The sequence below is a fragment of the Scomber japonicus genome, chromosome 21, assembly GCF_027409825.1.
Source record: "Scomber japonicus isolate fScoJap1 chromosome 21, fScoJap1.pri, whole genome shotgun sequence".
NCBI lineage: Eukaryota > Metazoa > Chordata > Actinopteri > Scombriformes > Scombridae > Scomber > Scomber japonicus.
The window spans coordinates 13,817,560-13,837,039 of record NC_070598.1 but is presented as its reverse complement, the minus strand read 5'-3'; the positions used below and the strand labels follow the sequence as shown (position 1 = coordinate 13,837,039).

The following is a 19,480-nucleotide window of genomic DNA, read 5'->3' as shown; positions in this document are numbered from 1 at the left end:
TCTGTCACCACGTTACATTCTCTAAATTTCCTTGCATCCACTCTGCATTAGACTCCATCAACGACACCTTTTATTGGAGCTGTCAAGGTGAGTGGAAAACATGCCACTGGGTACATAGCCACCATTTTCAAGGCTTTTTCCAACTGTGTCTTTGACATATATACTCAATGAATATCAAGTCAGATTGTTTAATGTCTATCAGTTTGACTTCACCCACTTCATTCTTAATCCATTCAGCCAGTGTGTGTTTCTAACAAAGCTCCACATCCAGCACCTTCTCTCAAACCCTGAATCTTTATTCCAACCACGAAGGTTTCTTTTTTATGTTCGCTTTCACTATGACTCGACTTTCTTTTTCTTTCTCTTCCCTGAGGCTCTTCCGCCTGTAACTTAAAAATTCTATCCTTACATTTTCCCATCACCTTCAAATTGACAGCTGACCTCCAGAATGTTCTTCTTTTTCTCTTGTTGTTTACTGGCGGTTAGCAAACAGCTTTCGGGTGCATTACCCCCAACTACTGGATTTTATCAGTTCCATAGTTTAAACTATTTGCAGCATTCACCCAAAGTGCTCGGGTTCACAACATTGTCCATTCAATAACCCAGACCCAATTGGCTGTGCAATTGCCTGTTTGTGCAAATCCTTTCCTCAGTGTTACATCCTCTCCCGAAATGTCCACAACATTCAAGAATCCCCTGGCAGCATCCAACACCATCTTAATCCTTTCTGACTTTCTGTGTATTTCATAAGCACTGTTGATAACCATGGCAATGAATGTCCGAAAGCCTTTCGTGCCCATGCATATATTTTGTTCAGCTCCTTTCCTTCAGCTTCAGCGTAAGACAACCCCATTTATGTTCCGATTTTATTCACTTTTTCCTCTTTAATCCTTTTTGAACACTGTACTGACCCCATATTGGTGTATGCACTTGGCTTGTTCTTTATAGTCCTCCATATTGCAGTTGTCCTTCCCACATCTCCTTTACACACTGCAGAAATTTGCATATGCCTGACAGCAGAAACATCTGAGGGGAGCCCTCTCATATGGTCTCACTTTATAGGTCACATAATCCAGGCACATTCTTTCAAGTACTGCTCTTTCCCTTTTCTGAATCCTTTCATTCTTCTTGCTTCAAACACATCTTCAACCTCCTCAGTTGACTCAGCATCTGCAGACAGTGGCACACCACTTATGGGTTCTTTCTTCATTGCTTCTTGGTCCAAGTTGGAAGCATTTCACATGACTATCATCTTTCCATGTACTCATTTTTAGGGGTTTTAATCCCTGATGCTTAGATACACAATCAATTATGAACACCATACTAGTTATCTAGTATCTAGTTATCCTGAGTGATTTATAAACTCCAACAGCTTAAACTTTCCAACCCCATGTTGATTGTTGAAAATGCCATCAGTTCTTGTCAACACTACCATTCCAACAAGATATGACTCCTTTTTTCTTAATTTGTCACTGGAATCACTCAAAACATTTCATGAATTCTTCAACCCCGGCGTAGTTGTCATTTTCTCGCCCTGCGCACACGTTGTCTAAATAACAAATGCACTTGCACCAGTCTGTGCGCTTATGGGCGTGTTGGTCTCACGCCATGCGCTATAGATCGTTAAAATAGGGCCCTAAAAGCTGATTTATGCTTCTGCGTCGGACTGACGACGTAGCTACGTGTAGCCCTCTGCATCGATGCAGACCCCTACACCGTAGCCTGACGTGCACCTCCAAAAAAATCCTAACTACGCGTCACGGCAACGCGGACCGCAAGGGCTGTGATTGGTCAAAGCGTCAGTTCCTCCAGCAGTTGCTTTATTTATTTATTAATAATGAACAAAAGGTATGTGTTTTCTGTTATTAGCGCACATAGCGCAGTGCTACATGCTACTGTGACCGGAAGATAAACAAGGATAGAGATAGAGACTCCTCTGAAACCACACACACACATGCACACACATCCCCTAGCAACATGTTCCCTCGACGCAGAACTTCGACAACAACAGCGTCGGAGCGACGGCGTAGCAACGGCGTCTCTCCGACGCAGAAGCATAAATCAGCCTTAAGTCTACAGTGGTGTGGCTGTGATTACAGCTATCGCACTGGTACGGTTCCCAATGTGTCTGGAAAGGAGGACAGACAAGACACAGTGAGTGAATGTTTCCAAGGTCTGTTTACACCGCTTAGCTGTCCAAATGAGTCAAATCAAGTAGATATCTTTTGGTGTTACAGTTTTTTTAATACCAAAGGCCCTCTTTTTTAGGGAAACACTGTCCGAGGAAATGCAAAGAGGGAATTTGATGCTAAAAAGATTGTAAATGTCGCAGATATCCACTTGATACGACTAACTCAGACTGCTGAAGCCTCATAAAGTTTAGAATCTAAAGTAAAGGGCTGGACAGACACAGGGCTTTAACAAGTTGATCTAAAGTTTAGATCAGACACAGGGCTTTAACAAGTTGATCTAAAGTTTAGATCAGACACAGGGCTTTAACAAGTTGATCTAAAGTTTAGATCAACTTGTATAAGTCAAGCACTGGGTGCTATCTGTAGTTCATATACATTTTTAAACACTGGTTATTGTAGGTTAATGAGTTCTTTCATGTATTAAATTTCAAACACACTTCTTCCAACTTTTGGAACCACACCATGTTTTAATAAATTAACTTACAACCTAAAAAGCCATGCACATCATGAGATTCTCAAGAGAAGCAGGTCATTGTGTCAAATAAACATGGCAGCTTGTGTTATATGGAAAACTGGTACAGCATCATCACATTGACAGACTCACAGCTACTGTGGTACAGTTACATAGCAGTGTAGGTGGGAGTATCCATCATGCACACGCTCCCTGTGACACTGCACTGCAAACAGTTCAATCAGAGCTCTTCGCAGGTTTAGTGTTGTGTGTCTGAATTTCCAAGCTGCACTGGTTTGTTGGCCATGACAGTTTGTCATGTGGCCTTGGGGGAGCCCAGCAGGAGAAACAGAATAGTGGTCTTTTGGATCCAACAGCAGATGGCAACAAGTCAAAACACACAAATCACATTGTTCTGAACATGTTTCCCACAGAGAAAACTGCAGTAGAAGCCTTAACTTGGGACTTAAATTGCTCCCAAAGAACAAAATGTATCACAACAGAGAATACAACTTTTGAACATTCAAAGTTTTGTGAACATTTTAAAGTTTGAATGGGGCCTTTAGGATAAGGTATATCTGAGCAATTGATTTTCAAATGACAAAGGCTCCAACTCAGTTGGGTCATTTCTTCCATTTACTGCTGAACCCATAACATTGCAATCTAACAGAAGAAGCTGGCTATTACCAGGGATTAACCATAGAGCCAGCAGGGGACCCCTGAAACACGGAGCACAAATTCACATTTGTTGAGGAAAAAAAAAATTAGATTTGTACATTATTACAAGCAGGAGGACTTGCTGAGCATGTGCAAGTGTGATGTGTGAACAAAGAGTTAAAGAAATAAGAGTGTGATGAGACTGAGCCTGCTGATTTTACTGCAGTCAATGAGTTCAAGACAGCTCTCCCCCTATCAATTAAAATGTAGATCTATAAAAAATATAATTCCTATGGGAAATATATTGGAGAAGAGTCTTGTGGCAACATTTCGAGGTGTATTATGTGCTTGATTGGTAAAAAAAGTGGGAGTGAGACATATTCAGAATTTTTATTCAGTTTTTGGTCCAAGAAAAAAAAAGATAACCTTTCTGCACTGTGCCTGATCATGACACAACAATGAAAAATAAAAACTGCTGTAAAAGCCCTGACTTTGGATTTAAATAGCTCCAAAACTACAAAAGATAGCACAAGTAAGGATACAACTGCTTTCTGCAATCACATAATAATAAAGAGTGTGAAGAACAAAGGGCTGAAATCCATTTTAGCTGCTTTTCAGGGTCCTAGTATACTGTGCATACTGGCTCACTTTCATACTGTCATGGCTTCATGGGCACTGGACACTGACACTTGAATGAAACAGAGCCATCATTAATGTCATTAGTAACACCTGTGCTTTTCCACCTATTACACTGATAAAAGGTCTGCTTTGAAAAAGGCCTTCTGGCATGGATGGGTGAGGATGCCTGACCATCTCCACATACAACAAGGGAAAGATGAGCCATAAAGTAGTGCAGTAATGCAGTTTTGACATTTTGGAAATTGTTTTTGTACAGTCTGAGTTTCTGAATCTACATCTAAACAAGTTTTGATGTTAAGAAATAAATGTGAAGATGGTATTGAATCTTGTGATTGCAATTGCAACAAATTATTATACATTACGTAATTTTAATCTGCTGTGACACATTAGATATAATGGATACTGTGATTATAGTCATCCTTGATGACATAAATGTTGTGTAATTGTCCCTTGTTATGCAGTAGATATTTTCATAGTAGACGTTAGTAGCCTCTTTTATTTCCATCATAGTGAATTAATTCCCTTGGTCATCTTGTACTTCAGACGTGCTTAAGCTCCTGGTTTTCAACTTTAGGAAAACTATTTATCTTACCAGTACCAGTATATTAGTTGAAAGTGAAATATGAAACTTGATGTCTGATAATGACTTAAAAAAAACTAAGATGTTGAGAAACACTTTTGGATGTTATAATAACTAGGCATAACTGGGTGTAGCAAGGGCAATATAAGTCCTAATAGCGCAATGTAGAAATGATTTATAAACTCATATTTGCATCATACTATATATCAATCCTTCATATGTATAAATCTATCCAGAAAATGCAGATGTGGCATACAGACGTCAGCTCATTTGTTAAAGAGAACACCTGACACATAGATGCACTTATGAAAACACACACACGAGTTATATACACATTTATTTGTTATTCTGCATATACTAATAGACGTAATGGGGAACAATGCTCTACAGAAATGTTGACATACATGTACCATAACAAAGTGTTCTGTGGTCACATAATTGCTTGGACTACTACATGCATACAAAGATGTTGTTTTGTACAGAAACAGTCTGTAGCTCAGAATGTGTCTAATGATTATGTTCTCCAAAGCTGAACAAGAAAAAAGAAAACTCAACAGATGTAAGAGGCAGAGTACACAGAGACATAAGAAGAAACAATGTAGCTTTATGCATTTTAGGGAGCAAGGTTTTGGTAAGCACGCATGAGTGACACAGACAATACCCATTCTCTCAGAGAAAATAAAGACATAACCTTTCCACTCTGTACAGCATCACAGATGATAATGTCACCGTGAGACAGTAAGACAGAGCACAGTCCTTTTGCTGTCAGCTCACAGAATTAATTTCAGTATCCACACAAACATCATCCCGAGGGAATATAGCTGATCAATCCAAATCCCTTGTTTATCTACCCTACCTGTCAAAATGAAGGATTACTCAAGGCTAACACGGAGACATGATTACTACAAACAAGGGATGAAGGAAAAAGAACGTTAAATTGAACGTACAGGTACAGAAAAAAATAGCTTTTACAAGAAGGTTATCATCTAACTTTCCTTACAAAACATAAAGAAAAAAAGACAAATGAAAACCCCAAACAACAACAACCACCACTGTCCACGCACTTTACTTTGGAAAATACCAAAGAATTTGAAACTGTGTTTCCAATGAGGGATCAATCATTTCACATGAAAGATAATTCCATGAGCTCTCACATGTATCTCTGATTACTGATTCAAATTATGTTGGTCTGGGTATACAGTATGTATACAGACAAATGGAAATATGGACCACAACTGAGCACTGATGTGATGTTACCATTTGGGAGGACTCCACATCACCTTTCCTCTTAATTCTCATAGCTTTCCCTTATTTTAGCCTTTGATTTACCCAGTGATCACTGTTCCTGAGGGCATGCCATGGGGGTTGGAGCCTCTAAAGCTGTAGGGATTGGAGCACCCAATGGTGTCAGAATGGGATATAATCAGATGGATCAGTTCAGTGACAGTAGGGATCTCTTCTTGCCTGCGGTCAGTTAGACACATATCTCTCCCTCTTCTGTCTGTTTCTCAGCTCTGAAACTCTGAAACTCTGACTTTAAACTTCGATCCCTTTGTTTGTGCTCCTTCCTGCCTCACTGAAGACTAATGGGGATGGATACTGAATGTGGTACACATATTACCCAGGAGGAGGGAGAAATATTGCCGCTCCTTATTCCGGGAGCCAAGACATCAATGTGGATTTGACAACATCACCGTTCAAAAAGTACAGAAGTAACTAGTTAACATTAGCTGTTAAAGAAAAACAGAGAATCTATCCAATCGGAAACATCAGAGAGTTATAGAAAACCTGAGAACTCAATAACATTACTGGTATCTATTACATAAAGACCTGATTTCTCCTATAAAATTAGAATTTTCTGTACAGTGCTATATGAACAAAGCAAAATGACTTGCTACCTTCCCATAAACAGCAGTGTTATGAAAAGGCACGCATCATTTCAACCACCATATGGCAGGAAATTGTGGTCGTGCTCCATTTTGGTTTAGAAAAAATAGAATCATTTTCAACGTTAATTCACAAAAAACATAAAATCTTTTGTGTGTGGCCATTTAAATTGGATTATCTTAATATCTTCCACAGACATTTGTTAGATTTTTATGTAAATCTAACAGCAATATAAAAGGCCCAAGTGGTCAATTTGGATGCCTATTCCCACAAATAATCAAATTTGAGGTCCATTGATATCTGGCATTAAGGTGCCTGATAGCATAAGCCAGCCATATAATATTAAAAAGCAAAAGTCAAATTCTCATTTGCAATGTTTGTGAGATTCTGGTAGTTGTAATACTGTTTTGCCTCATATTAAAGATATAACATTTGAAAAATACAAGTAATTTCTGCCTGTACACTTACAAATCCCATAGACAGAAAATAAAGTGCCACAATTCTTGGCCTGCATAGATTGCAGTATGCGGTATTGCACATTCCACACCTCTCTGTGAGAAGACAAAACATGATAATAACAATAAGAAAAAAAAAAGAAAACAATATAATAAAACTGACAAATGACAAACAACTCACCCATGTACTTCCTGCCAGTACCATTCTAGTTTGTGTGGCTTTTTACAAACACACTACTAGTACACTTAGCCAAGTGTCATGCTGAAACAATAGACAAATATTCCAGCAACAAATTGGAATCAAAGGCAACATACAACAGATATTTTCAGTCACTGTAAAACAAAAGTGAGAAAAAAAGACAAGAAAAAAAAATCCTTTGGGTTTAAGTTTGACTGAAAATCGTTTTGTTCACAAGAAAACACAATAAAATTACAGTCCAAGACACTACAGATATACAAAAAACATGATGCATTCAATTTATCAGCAGGATCGGATGAACTTGCAGTAGTATGGAACAAATGTCAACAATGACATCAGGGCGCTGAGGATAGGACAATGAACACAATGCAGGTAAACAAACCATAAGGAAAACAAAACTGAAAAAAAAACATAACCACTGTCATAATACATGTTATTACTGTATATGATATTATGCAGCTGAGATAGATGAAAGCTTGTCAGTGTGCTTGATTTGGTCCATTGATATCACGAGGATTACTGTCATTTTCTTGTGGTAGACTATCACTTTTGAATTGCCAAAATAGATAATAACAATGTAAAGCATATATGTGTATTCATGACCAGATCTACTGAGTTTAATTAATAAATAGTCTGTTTTATGGACTCTCACTTACTTACTGTCAATTTTTTCTACAACCAATCTAGACCTACTTATTTCATATTTTAATCTTAACACTACTTTTAGATGTATATATCTGATATTAGAGAGTAGATAATATTTATTTCTGAGATTTGTATGGAATCGAAAAGTTCAACAAGGAGCAAAACATGACATCTCAAACCTTGTCCTAGCTTCTTAAATCAAATGATAAATATGTTCAGTAGCTGTAATATGTGATAGTTCCTGACCTTACTGGTTACATACAGTACGTATTTGGCAACTACATGCGCTTTTTGGGGAATAGAGGGGCCAGATGCATAATGATATATCCACACAAAAACCATGCATACTCCTTTTCCTGCATATAAACTAGTATTTATAAACACAGAATGTGTGGTGAGAAAGTGCACCTCAGACATTCTTCAGACCAGGTGGACACATGGTTTTAAAGAAATCTGAGGGTAATGTGATGAGATGGAGATCGGAATCTTTTAGTAAAAGATACATTTGTTTGTTGATGATTGTGGGATATTTTTCCTTTGTGTTTGCACAAAGATTTATAAAATGCCAATCAAAGGCCGATTTATATACGCAGAAATTATCCTTAATTGCAACACATCTTGTAATGCCGGTTTAGATATGACTGCTACAAACTAATCATTGATTACATTTCTGAGATATCAGTGTTGACAATGGTTTACACATCCATGTTATGAATTAATGATATGTATGCTAAAAAGAGCTGCATGGTTGTGCATGACAACAGCTGTTTTTCTGTTGGGGAACAACACAATCGATGAAACTGCACTTCTTCTTTCCCATTTGTTTCATTGACAGGTGAACAGCCTGGTAGAGCAGGTAGAGAACTGATATGAAAATGGCTGGTTCAGGGCATGTCTTTATCCATTTATGGCTATTTGACTTTATACATCTGAAAAACAGAATGCCTATGGCTTTGTGTGTTTATGCAGCTATAGTAATGAATGAATGAATCTACACTGAGCTTTATGCATCTGGCCCCAGGTGTTTTTGTCCTTCTTACCCACGGTCATTAATTCAAAGTTATATCAGATACCAGATGCTTAACTGAAAGTTCAACAGTCGTTATGAAAACCAAAAGCAATAATATCAACGTTACAGTTTCATACACAATTTTTCACACAAAAAACATTACAGAATCATCATGGGAACACTTTGCATTTCCACAAAAGGTAATGATATGTTTTGTTTTTTATAGGTCGCTACGATGCAACACCCAGTCTGAGGGCTCTCGATTCAACCTCCCCCCCACCCCCCCCCCCCCATTCCTTTTCACATTTCAAATATTTGTACCTTCAGTGACAGTTTTCCTTTGCCAGCCTGTGCATTGTCATTGCCTTAGATGTCCTAGTATTTACAGTGGAGCACTTTCAGCAAACTAAGCACCGTAAAATATCTGTCATTTTAAATGCATGCTTTTTACAGGTAAGTCCCTCTGTGCATTTCCTTCTTTTGCTAGAAAAAGGAGACTGTCATTATGTACATTAGGAGGACCAAAATGTCTACATTAGTTGATGAATTCCCTCTGTTTTTCAAGAGCCTCCTCTTGGAGCCCACTGTTCATCTCAAAGTCATTCTTAATTCTGCATGAAGCACTGCAGTTTCTTTTTCAGCAATACACAACAACACAAGTAAAAGGGACTTGTCATGCCATGCAAAAATATCTTTCAATACAACTGCACTCTTGTCTTTTCTTCCTGCTCTCCCACACACCGGGCTGATGTTGCAGTGGTGTTTCAATAGTTATCTATTGTCCCTCAAAGCTTCTCATAGAGTCACATGCTGGTTTCACAGGTCGGAGAGAGGCTGCCATCTCCGGGTCTCAGGTGGATATCAGATGTAAACATGTGATTCTCTACTTTGTGTCCACTTTGGTTGCTGTCAGCTTTTACTTCTTCGCCAGCCCCAACCACATCTTGGGTGCAATTTTGTGCTGCTGCCTTGGGTGACAAGGGTGCAACAGCAGCACCTGCCACCTCCATCAGATGCCTCTCCTCATGGTTCTCTGCAGATTGATCTTCATCACCGGGTGGGGTGTCTACCACCAACTGTTTAGGGGACAATGGGCATGTCTCCTCCTCTGTGACTGGGAGGAGCTCCTCTGAACTGGGAATAAGCTGTGAGGTCTCTCCCTCTGGGGACTCGTCTTCCAGGATGCTGGAGCTGATGTCTCCAGGAGAGGTAGTGCTGGGCGGTGTTAGTGGGCCTTCAGCAGAGGTTTTGGTGAAGTTGACCTTTAACTGCTTTATTTTAAGAGGGTTATTCCCTATTGGAGAGTTCTGGATATTCTCTACAGCACTGTTAAAGCTCTCTCCTACCTCTATGTGGAGCTCAGATCCATCACATGGGTTAACAGATTCATAGAGGCCATCTTTGAGTATGGTGTCGGGAGAGTTCTGGTCATCAATTGCCCTCAGTTGACTAAGATCGAGATATGGTGGGGCTGTGGGGTATCTGATCTGATCTGGCCCAGCTTCTTCCTCACCTGAGCAGCTGGCAAAGTTATCTGCAGAGGAGGGTTGGACCTCCTTCATCTCCAACTCCACCTCTTCTGTTAATGTGTTTTCAGGGCTGTAAGATTTCTTAGGTGAGACCGGAGCGGTCACAGTTGTGCTCAGAGTGCTCATGGAGCTTGTAGTGTTAAGATTTGAGAAGGACTGTGATTTGGTCATCTGGTTGTACATCTCCTCCAGTTTCTGAACATTAAGGTGCTGTGGGGACCTATTTGTCCACTGGGTACTTCCAGTGGTGGTGATGGATATACGATTAGGGGAGCTTTGTGGCATAGTATCTGGGTTTCTTTTATCTGGGGACTTTAGGTTGATTTCAGAGGTGGAGTGCCTGGTTGAGGTACCCCAGCGGCTAGGTGACAGATGGTTATCCAGAGAGGTTTTGTCCTCTCCTTTCTCCACTACCACATCCATCAGTTCCATACTGCGGGCAAAGGCATCTTTCAGGTTCATTGACACAATACTGCCATTCCGCTTGGCTCTCTCCAGTGCCTCCCTCCTCTTGATGGCCTTCTCCTGCCTCTTTTGCTCTTTATAGAACTCAGAGAAGTTGTTGACAATAATGGGGATAGGTAGGGCAATTACCAGCACTCCTGCAATACAGCAGAGCCCACCCACAATCTTTCCAAGTAAAGTCTGTGGATAAATGTCACCATAGCCCACTGTAGTCATTGTAATGGTGGCCCACCAGAATGAGGCAGGGATACTGGTGAATTTTGTGGCATCTTCATCTTTCTCAGCAAAGAAGACCAAGCTGGAAAATATCATGATGCCCATGGCAAGAAATAAAATAAGCAGCCCCAATTCATTATAGCTCCTTCTCAGTGTAAATCCTAGAGACTGGAGCCCTGTGGAGTGCCTGGCCAACTTCAGGATCCTCAATATTCTCATGATCCTGAATATCTGTACCACACGGCGCACATTTTGGAACTGCAGTACACTCCTGTTGGACTCAGTTAGGAAGATGGTGACATAGTAGGGCAGGATGGCCAGCAAGTCAATGACATTCAGTGGGCCTTTGAAAAACTTCCACTTATTAGGAGAAGAGAGGAAGCGCAGGAGGTACTCCATGGTAAACCAGGCAATGCACACAGCCTCCACGTGGGCCAGCTGGGGATTGTCGTTGTTCTGGCCGAACTCATCTACGACCTGAAGCTCTGGTAAGGTGTTGAGAGACAGAGCAATGGTGGAGAGGACGATGAACAGGATTGATATGATGGCCAGAATCTAGAGATAAGAAGAGAAGCACATAGGAATACACTATTAGTGGGACACAATAAAAAATCCATGTTGAAATTAAAAAGCTGTAACCCTAACCCTGATAAACTGAAAACAGACAGATATGGGATACATGTTGAATAATTAGGGATTTGTGGTTTGCATTAGGGACAAGGAAAGATAAATAAATAAATACTGAGAGATGTGAAGTGTAAAAGATATGAATAAAATGAACAGGTGCCTGTCTTTGCTTAAAAAGCACTGTGTTCCTGAATGAAAACACATTATGGTATATAGAATATATTATATGTCTAAGCGTTGTAAATATGACTGACAGATACATTGTAAAATGGCAAAAGACCAAACAAACGAAATTGAGGTGTGTGTATGTGTATGTTTGCATGAGATCCAATTTACAATGGCTAAGAAGATAAAAGGATTTTAGCTCCACCTGTTGGCAACAGTTTAAAATGCCCTCTATCTGTCTTAAAATATAATTGATTGCTCTCAATAGTCAAAATATAGTGACAACATTTTCAAAAGGTTTATTCTTTGGAAATGTAAAAAAAATAAAAACAATGTGCTCATGTCATTTCCTATTCCATCTGCTTAATAATGGGATAGGTAAAGAACATCCTGCATTATCCTAAGAGGTCAGCAGACCATGAGGCTGTGTTCCACGTGCAGCTCTTTACCTTGACCAGGGTTTGTTGACCTCAGTAAATTCAATCTGGCTTTAGATGTTCTAGTTGAGCTTAGATGTATATTATTGATATAAATTAAATGAAAGAGTGTGTGCAATGTATGGCGTGTAGGAGGGTATTCTTGAATGTCACATTAAGTTTGAATATTAGATGAGTTTAGTCTGGCTCTATCATTGCCCATTTACTGTTCTTCTTCAGTGCCACTCCACATTTGATCGCTGCTTCTGCCTTGCAGTATAACATATAAACTGAAATCCTGTGCATGGAAAAAACAGCATTGTAAGGAGTCCTCTGTGACCTGAGCAATATAAAATTTGTCAAAATCTAATAAACAAAATTGAAGAGTCTCAGTCAAGATAGGAAAACACGGCACCTTGAATACTAATTACCAACCACATTAAGTTGCAGAACACACTTGTGATCTTACATGAATTAACACACTGCTGCCTGGAGACATTAACTATATTGCTTTTGAGACTTCCCTAATTTAGCAAATATCAGGCAGGGATGAAGCTCAAGGATTATGCGGAATTGTTCAGGAGTCCGTCATTACTGTAGCCTATCCATTAGCCTCTGGCACGCACTGACACACTGGAAAAGAATAGTTGAAGACTAGTGACATTGCAACATTTTCAGCTCTGAAATGATACACAATGTCTGAAAAAGAAAGAAAATCCCCTCTTATAATTAATAAAGGATACAGCAAAATTGAGTCAAATAAGTGTCATGGCTGAGAAGAGGAAGTGTCACTAAATGAATGCTGGTGCTGATTAGGTTAAACCTATTAGCAGCTAAGTGAGGCAACCTGGACTTGGCCCAGTACCAAGCTGAAAGACTGTGGAGTCACAATAAGGACGCACATTGCTTCCATACCCCTGGACTTTTTGGCAAGCTTCATTTGAAGCTTACCCCCTGGTGCCAAGCCACTCTATCAGAGGATGCTTGACTTCCTGTTGCTGAACACCTTGGCACCAACTCAACGCCAAAGGTAGAAGAGTAGATAAGACCATGAGATAATCATTTTTCCTAGTTTATAGGATTACTGGTGGTATATTATACAGGTTACGCAGCTGATTTTTCACATGCAGTACAAGAATAGATCTGATTTGTGTTAATACCAGCAAAAGGTAACTCATTCTTTAGAGGTCAACTTTTCTTTATTTAGATTCACATTAACAGACTTAGAGGAGACACTTAATCTTTTACAGTTCCACACGTTGGAGCAAGAGACCCCTTTTAAACTACACTATGAACAGCTGAATGAATGAACTTGAGGGGATGCACACAAACACACTTACACACACACACACACACACACACACACACACACACACACAGACAGACAGAGAGAGATAGAGAGTGATTAATGTTTTCACTGACCCATACCCATGCAATCTCACCTTCCTACACACCCCATGCATTCCTTGCTCATGGACATCAGCAAATGGCATTTGCGTGTGTGAATGAGCAATCCTGAGGGGGCTTGCATTAACCTACTGTAATTGAGTGGGAGTAGTTAAGAAGATCAATTACTTGGACTCAGTCTTCTTTGCCCTTGATTTGCATGTGCAGTGGCATTAAGTATAGCATCAAATGCCATGAGGGGTGGATTAAAAAATGGAAATAAGTGCAGCCACGCCAGTTGACCTGGAAGTGACCTGGAGTTGGAAAGCTAACAGAGACAGGAAATGAAACAAAGTCTTACCCCGCTGGACAAATTGAATCTGTGGCTGTACAATATTCTATGAAAAGGAGCTCAAAGAGTCAGACAACATCGGATTAAAATAATCACGCCCTGATCATTTTACTAAACTAATCAATGCTACCTGCAGATTAAGCTGCATACCTATCCAGTGTCAGTGATTGCTGTAATTTCACTGGATTATTTGTCTTTGATAGCTAAAATAATTTTAAATAAATCTGTGTCACTTGCAACAGAAATAGTCTAGCTAATTTTGTGGTTAAAGAGCAAAATTAAACATCAAATGATCAAACATAAAATAGTAGTTGTCACAAGTCAAAAAGTATTTAAGAATAGCCTCAAATATAATAGATGCTATTACTATATTCAAACCCTTTCTCTTGCATTGTTCTCTGCCTCTTTCTATATTAATCTTTTCCTGTCTGTGTTCCTGTGAAGGTTATGACCTCAGGATGTCATAGTCAGGTCATGACCAGGACAGTCATGAGACATGATTGGCTTAGGCGGAAGGGTAATGTCCTCAGATGATTAGGTCATGTGTACCATGCTTTAGTTGTCCACAGCTATTCTGGCTGCTCTCCCTCCACCAACTCTAATGCAAAGATTGCTTAACATGACTGTGCTCTGACCACAAGTAAACCTGCTTTATTTTGCAATTTACAATGAGATGAAAGACAGATGGTGAGAGAGAATTAGAAAATGTCATCTGACTTTTATTTTTAATACAATACTCTGAGGATTTCCCCTTATTCTTTTGCTCTTAACTCCTGAGCACATTATAAAACATGTTATGAAAAAAAAAATCACTTGATGAGTGTCCTCACAAAAGCAAAAACACAGCTGGCTTAATTTTTCAAGGGACAGTTTTTTAAAAAATAGCGTTGTCGAAAGTAAAAACAGCTATTTATTGGGATGTCTCAAGAGTGAATGTGCTTCAGCCACCAACACACGCCCTCGCAATTTCATTCCGCAGCTCCTCCATGATAGTATTAGATCCTCTGGGAGACCTGAGCAGGTAGTGTGAAGTTGATCCAAAGGAGAAAACATGCAGCAGCCACTGAGTTAAGAGCTCTCTTGAGCCTCTCCCCTGAGCCTCTCTTGATTTCCATCTTCAGCTGCCTGTCATCTCAACGACTATTCTTAACATTGTGAAAATCACCTTTCCCATCCTCTTTTAGTTCTCTTCCCACAAGACGCAGTCAATACGGGCACTAACTCTACTCTTATCAATGACAGCCCTGTGGTCACTAACAGTTATACCCCATTTCTAGCATCACCTTCTATGCCCACATGTCCCCACCCCTACAACATCCCTACCATTCCTTCGTTTGAAGGAGGACAGCTGCTGTGGGAAAGAAAAACTGCCAGTGTCACACCGGTGGCCCATCTGCCAGCTTTGGGGAGGCTATCGATTGTGTACACATCAAATTATGGCCACTGAACTAGGCCCAGTGAGCACGTATTGATCTCCCCGCTCAGAGCTCTTATGGACCATGATCCACCTCTGAGGTCCCGACTGACCACCACCAACCCCCACTCTCTCTCACTTGTGTCATCAATTTGCTCCGGACAAATTATGCCATTCTTCAGGTATGATAATTTTTTGCTGCAGAATCAATCCAGGCGATTATGGCTATGGTAATATAGATTGATCCCAGGATTTGTGTGGTATTTCATCACCTGAGACTGTATCTCTTCCAGTATGATGACTTGTCCAGGCATGCACTGGTAATATTATGCACATTCTGCACACAAAAACTAAAATATTTTGTTAATTTCTTATGATTTATTATTATTTGATCAAGTTTACATGTTGGCAATTTCCATGCATTATTCAGACCAATGGCTCCATATGCTGCAAGTAGGTTTAGGACTACCCAGATGGCTAACAAGCTAAGTTTGACTCCTAAATGTGCACAAATTCTGTTAGAGAGCCATTGCCAGCAATTAATGATGGTACAGAGCAAATATGACATTATTTAGGAACCTGGCAAAGATACTTTAAGAGAGATTTACAAGGCACAGATAGTTAGGGTTTGACTCTAATACATGCACCCTTAGTGAGACTCAATATTAATCAACAAAGGAGGAGAGACATCTTCCCTCCCACTCTCTCAGGATTCTGCTGGTTGAGTGCCTTTTCTGTGGCCAGTTTCCAAAGACTTCACAGAGAAAGAGGGAGATAGAGAAAAGCAGGGAGGGATTGTGATATTTGGTGTCCATCCACTGTTTTGTCCCACAGCGCTGAGGTTCAGAGAGGTTTGGAGGAATGCCACAGTCATTACGATTTGAGCCTCAATGCTAAAGCCATAGTCCCTGGACAAGATAATTGAATTCATAAAGCACTGGAGAGAAAAAAAAGAAAAAGATCTAAAACTTATCCAACAGAATTCTTGAAACTGGGACATAATGTGTGCAATTGAAATATGTCCCAGGCCTTTTTTGTTTTTTACAACTTTGCAACAAAATCAGATAAAAGAAACTACTCTGGTGTCCATCCAGCTATGTTTGGCAACTACAGTGGGAGTTTAGTACATATTTATACCAGCTTATTATTCCAAAAAAAAACTAGTGAGCTGTTCATATATCTTTGACAGCTTTGGCATAATGCAGCATCACCATACTATGTCACTTACAATTTAATCTGTCATCAGTCAGCTGACTGTATTATGGGTCCCTTTGTGTTTGGCAACCTTTGTCAAGTGTACTGCCGTGATGTGATTGAAGTCACAATTTCACGGTCAATCTCGATGAGGTGCCTTGCAATCAGTATGAGAGACAAACTCTGCATATAAATTATTTTTCTTGTTGATCTTTCTTTTAAGTGTAAGACCTTCAGTGGGATATCCATAAGAGATACTGAACTCGCTCTCTCACTTGTGTGCAGACTCTCATATTGTCCACACTGGAAGCAAGCAACAGTGGGGATCCTGGGGGATTAAGACATACCCTGAGGGTGTGCAGTTCACTTCGCTGCACAAAAACTAGTTGAATGGGCTGACAGCAAATGAGAGGAACCTTAATCAATAACCAGTTCTCATATTTTTGCAGGTCACCCAGCATCTTCGGCTGTATGGAGTTTGTTTTCGGTCACAATATTTCAGGAGAAAAAGGAACCAACCAAACCAATAAATAAAAAAGTAAGTAAACATAAATTTAAATGACCTCTCGACATTATTGACAAATATCTGCTGCTGGTAGACTGGTTTCCCTTGCCTGGGTACTGTAATATTTATTTTGATATTTTCACCAAACTTGTAGCCTTGTATTTCCATTCTTGTAAACACATTGTTGATACTCTTCTCCTCAAAGCCCTTTTTGTAGAACCAGGGAGGAAAGTGGGCTAGTATGAAATATTTATAGAGTGCCTTCATCCATCGGGCCAGTTGCACAAACACGCCTGCACAGAACAGGCAACAAAACCATGTGTGAGGATGTGGTGCTCCATTACAGCTCAGAGGAGTTTGGGTTGAATGACATGTCCATGATTAGTAGAATGAAATATCATACATAAAATAACGTATTAGATAACACATTGTATTGACAATTCCTCCTTTGTTGTTTATTCAAACGACACATTACTGGAATCCCATTACGATACATGCTTTCATTCAACAATAACAGTAACAATAACAGTGAAAAGCAATTGTACCAGTGTATGAATCTCTATGAGTCCTGAGTATTGCAACAACTGCATAGAGAAGAGCCTGACTTTATTTATGATGCTACAGTCACATAGTGGTGGTATGGGGAAGACACTGAATCAGATATTTGTTGTTTTTCAGTACAGAGAATCCTGCTACCTAAGACTGTGAGACAAAAGATCATTTTCTTTAAACTTCTGCCTGAAGGCCCAAACGCACTGAAAACGATAATTGACGCACCTCATTTGATGCGCCTCATTTGATGCTCATACGTTGCACTCCAGGCATCAAATTTGAAATGCCGACACCACAGAACCAATACAGATTTGTCCTGTCGTTCTTTGTATTTACTGATGCGTGAGCTGGATGTAATGAATGAATGACAAGGAGAAAATGCAGAGGAAAATGAAACTAAGAGCATCTGTTTCCACAGTAAAGCATCTGTTGAATGTTTGATAGTTATTACCTGTGTTTTAGAACATAACCACCATGAAACAATCAAAAAATACTGTTTTATAACTAATTTATTCTACTGCAGCTTCCTCCCTTCTCTTGACCACTGTCGTTCTAGCTCTCTTTCTTATTTTTAGCTGGGTCCTCATTTGATGCACCAAAATTGAAACAAGGTTGGGATGGGGGTCTCAGGGCAATATGACATGCCTTTTTAATGCTTTTGGAGCACTTTCATTCATTTAAAACAAATGGTGTACTTAAAAATGAACCCGCCTGACACTTTCAGAGCATTTGGGCCATACCTTGGTAGACAACTAGATATAAACGTTAAGCTCAAAACTTCCTATACACTGTCCACATTTGCCTTCTGCTCTTACAAATAAACTTATTGAAAAATCAAACACAGGCAACCATTTTCCACCTCTTCTTCTGTGGCTGTTGTTGTTTCCACTTGATAAACAAGAGCACTGTAGAAAATTTGCATGTGAGGCCCTGCACTGTAGAACTACTTACACTTGTAGTGCACCTTTCTGTGTGAAAAAAAACACATTGGTAGTACGATAAAAATTCAAGCATTGCCATATATATAAAGGTGTACCACCGTAAAAGCCTGTGGGTGGCCAGAGCAGGCAATCTTATCCAGTAGTATAATTCACAGTGGTGAGTCAGAGCTTTACAATTGGTAATGAAGCTCAAGAAAGCATGGTAAGCTGTGTCAACTATATGACACTGAGCAGAGGACTATGGCAGAGATCACCATAGTCCAACAAAGGACCCAGTTTTAGCCTCAGCTTTTTCTCCATGTACTGCTCATGTGGCTTAAAAGTTAGGTAGTTATCCATCAAAACACCCAGGTATTTATACTAGTTAACAACCTATATTTCGCTTGTTTCAAGACATCCATTAATGCTGACCAGTGTAGCTTTTTTAGGCCACAATCAGCACAGCACAACAGCACTCAGGCAAACTTAAAAATTTATGAGTGAGATACCTCACAACAAATTCACAATCATCAACTCAAAACGGCAAAACCTTTAAATGCTAAATTTCCCACCAGGTGCTACAGGCTAGGCCATCGACTCAACCTTGAGAGAAATTCAGCCAACTCTTCTTTTCAATCAAATGTATTGATGAATTTATTTAAAGCTCTGATGGGATCCTTGAGCCATCCACTGACTGAAATAGATACCTAATGCTTGCTCCATTTTACTGTATATCCTGTAACATAGCCCTCTGTGTCTGTGATCAGATTTCTACACCCAGTAGCTATAGTCTTCAGGACCGATCTGATTGCGGCTTAACAATACTTCATAACTCTATTTAAAAAAAACGATATCCAACAGCGTGGTGATGCTATTTCCGTGGACAACTCAGCACTTTTCTGAATTAAGTGTTGGATGTAAAAGTGGTTCCCGCAGAGACCAAGCTTCCCAGGAAGGGCAGTGAGGAAAGTCATCCACACTGCGCCACAAAGCATTTAATGCAAAGAGCACACTTAGTTTTAGGA

General features: G+C 39.8%; 1 protein-coding gene across 1 annotated transcript in view; it reads right to left on the bottom strand.

The window, feature by feature from the left end:
* Positions 1-9,517: 9,517 nt before the first annotated feature.
* Positions 9,518-19,480, bottom strand: part of kcnb2b (potassium voltage-gated channel subfamily B member 2b) — a 78,317-nt gene continuing 68,354 nt past the window's right edge. Inside the window, exon 2 of the mRNA XM_053342476.1 lies at positions 9,518-11,479. Within this exon, the coding sequence (XP_053198451.1) occupies positions 9,518-11,479 (1,962 nt within the window). The remainder of the gene's footprint in view (positions 11,480-19,480) is intronic.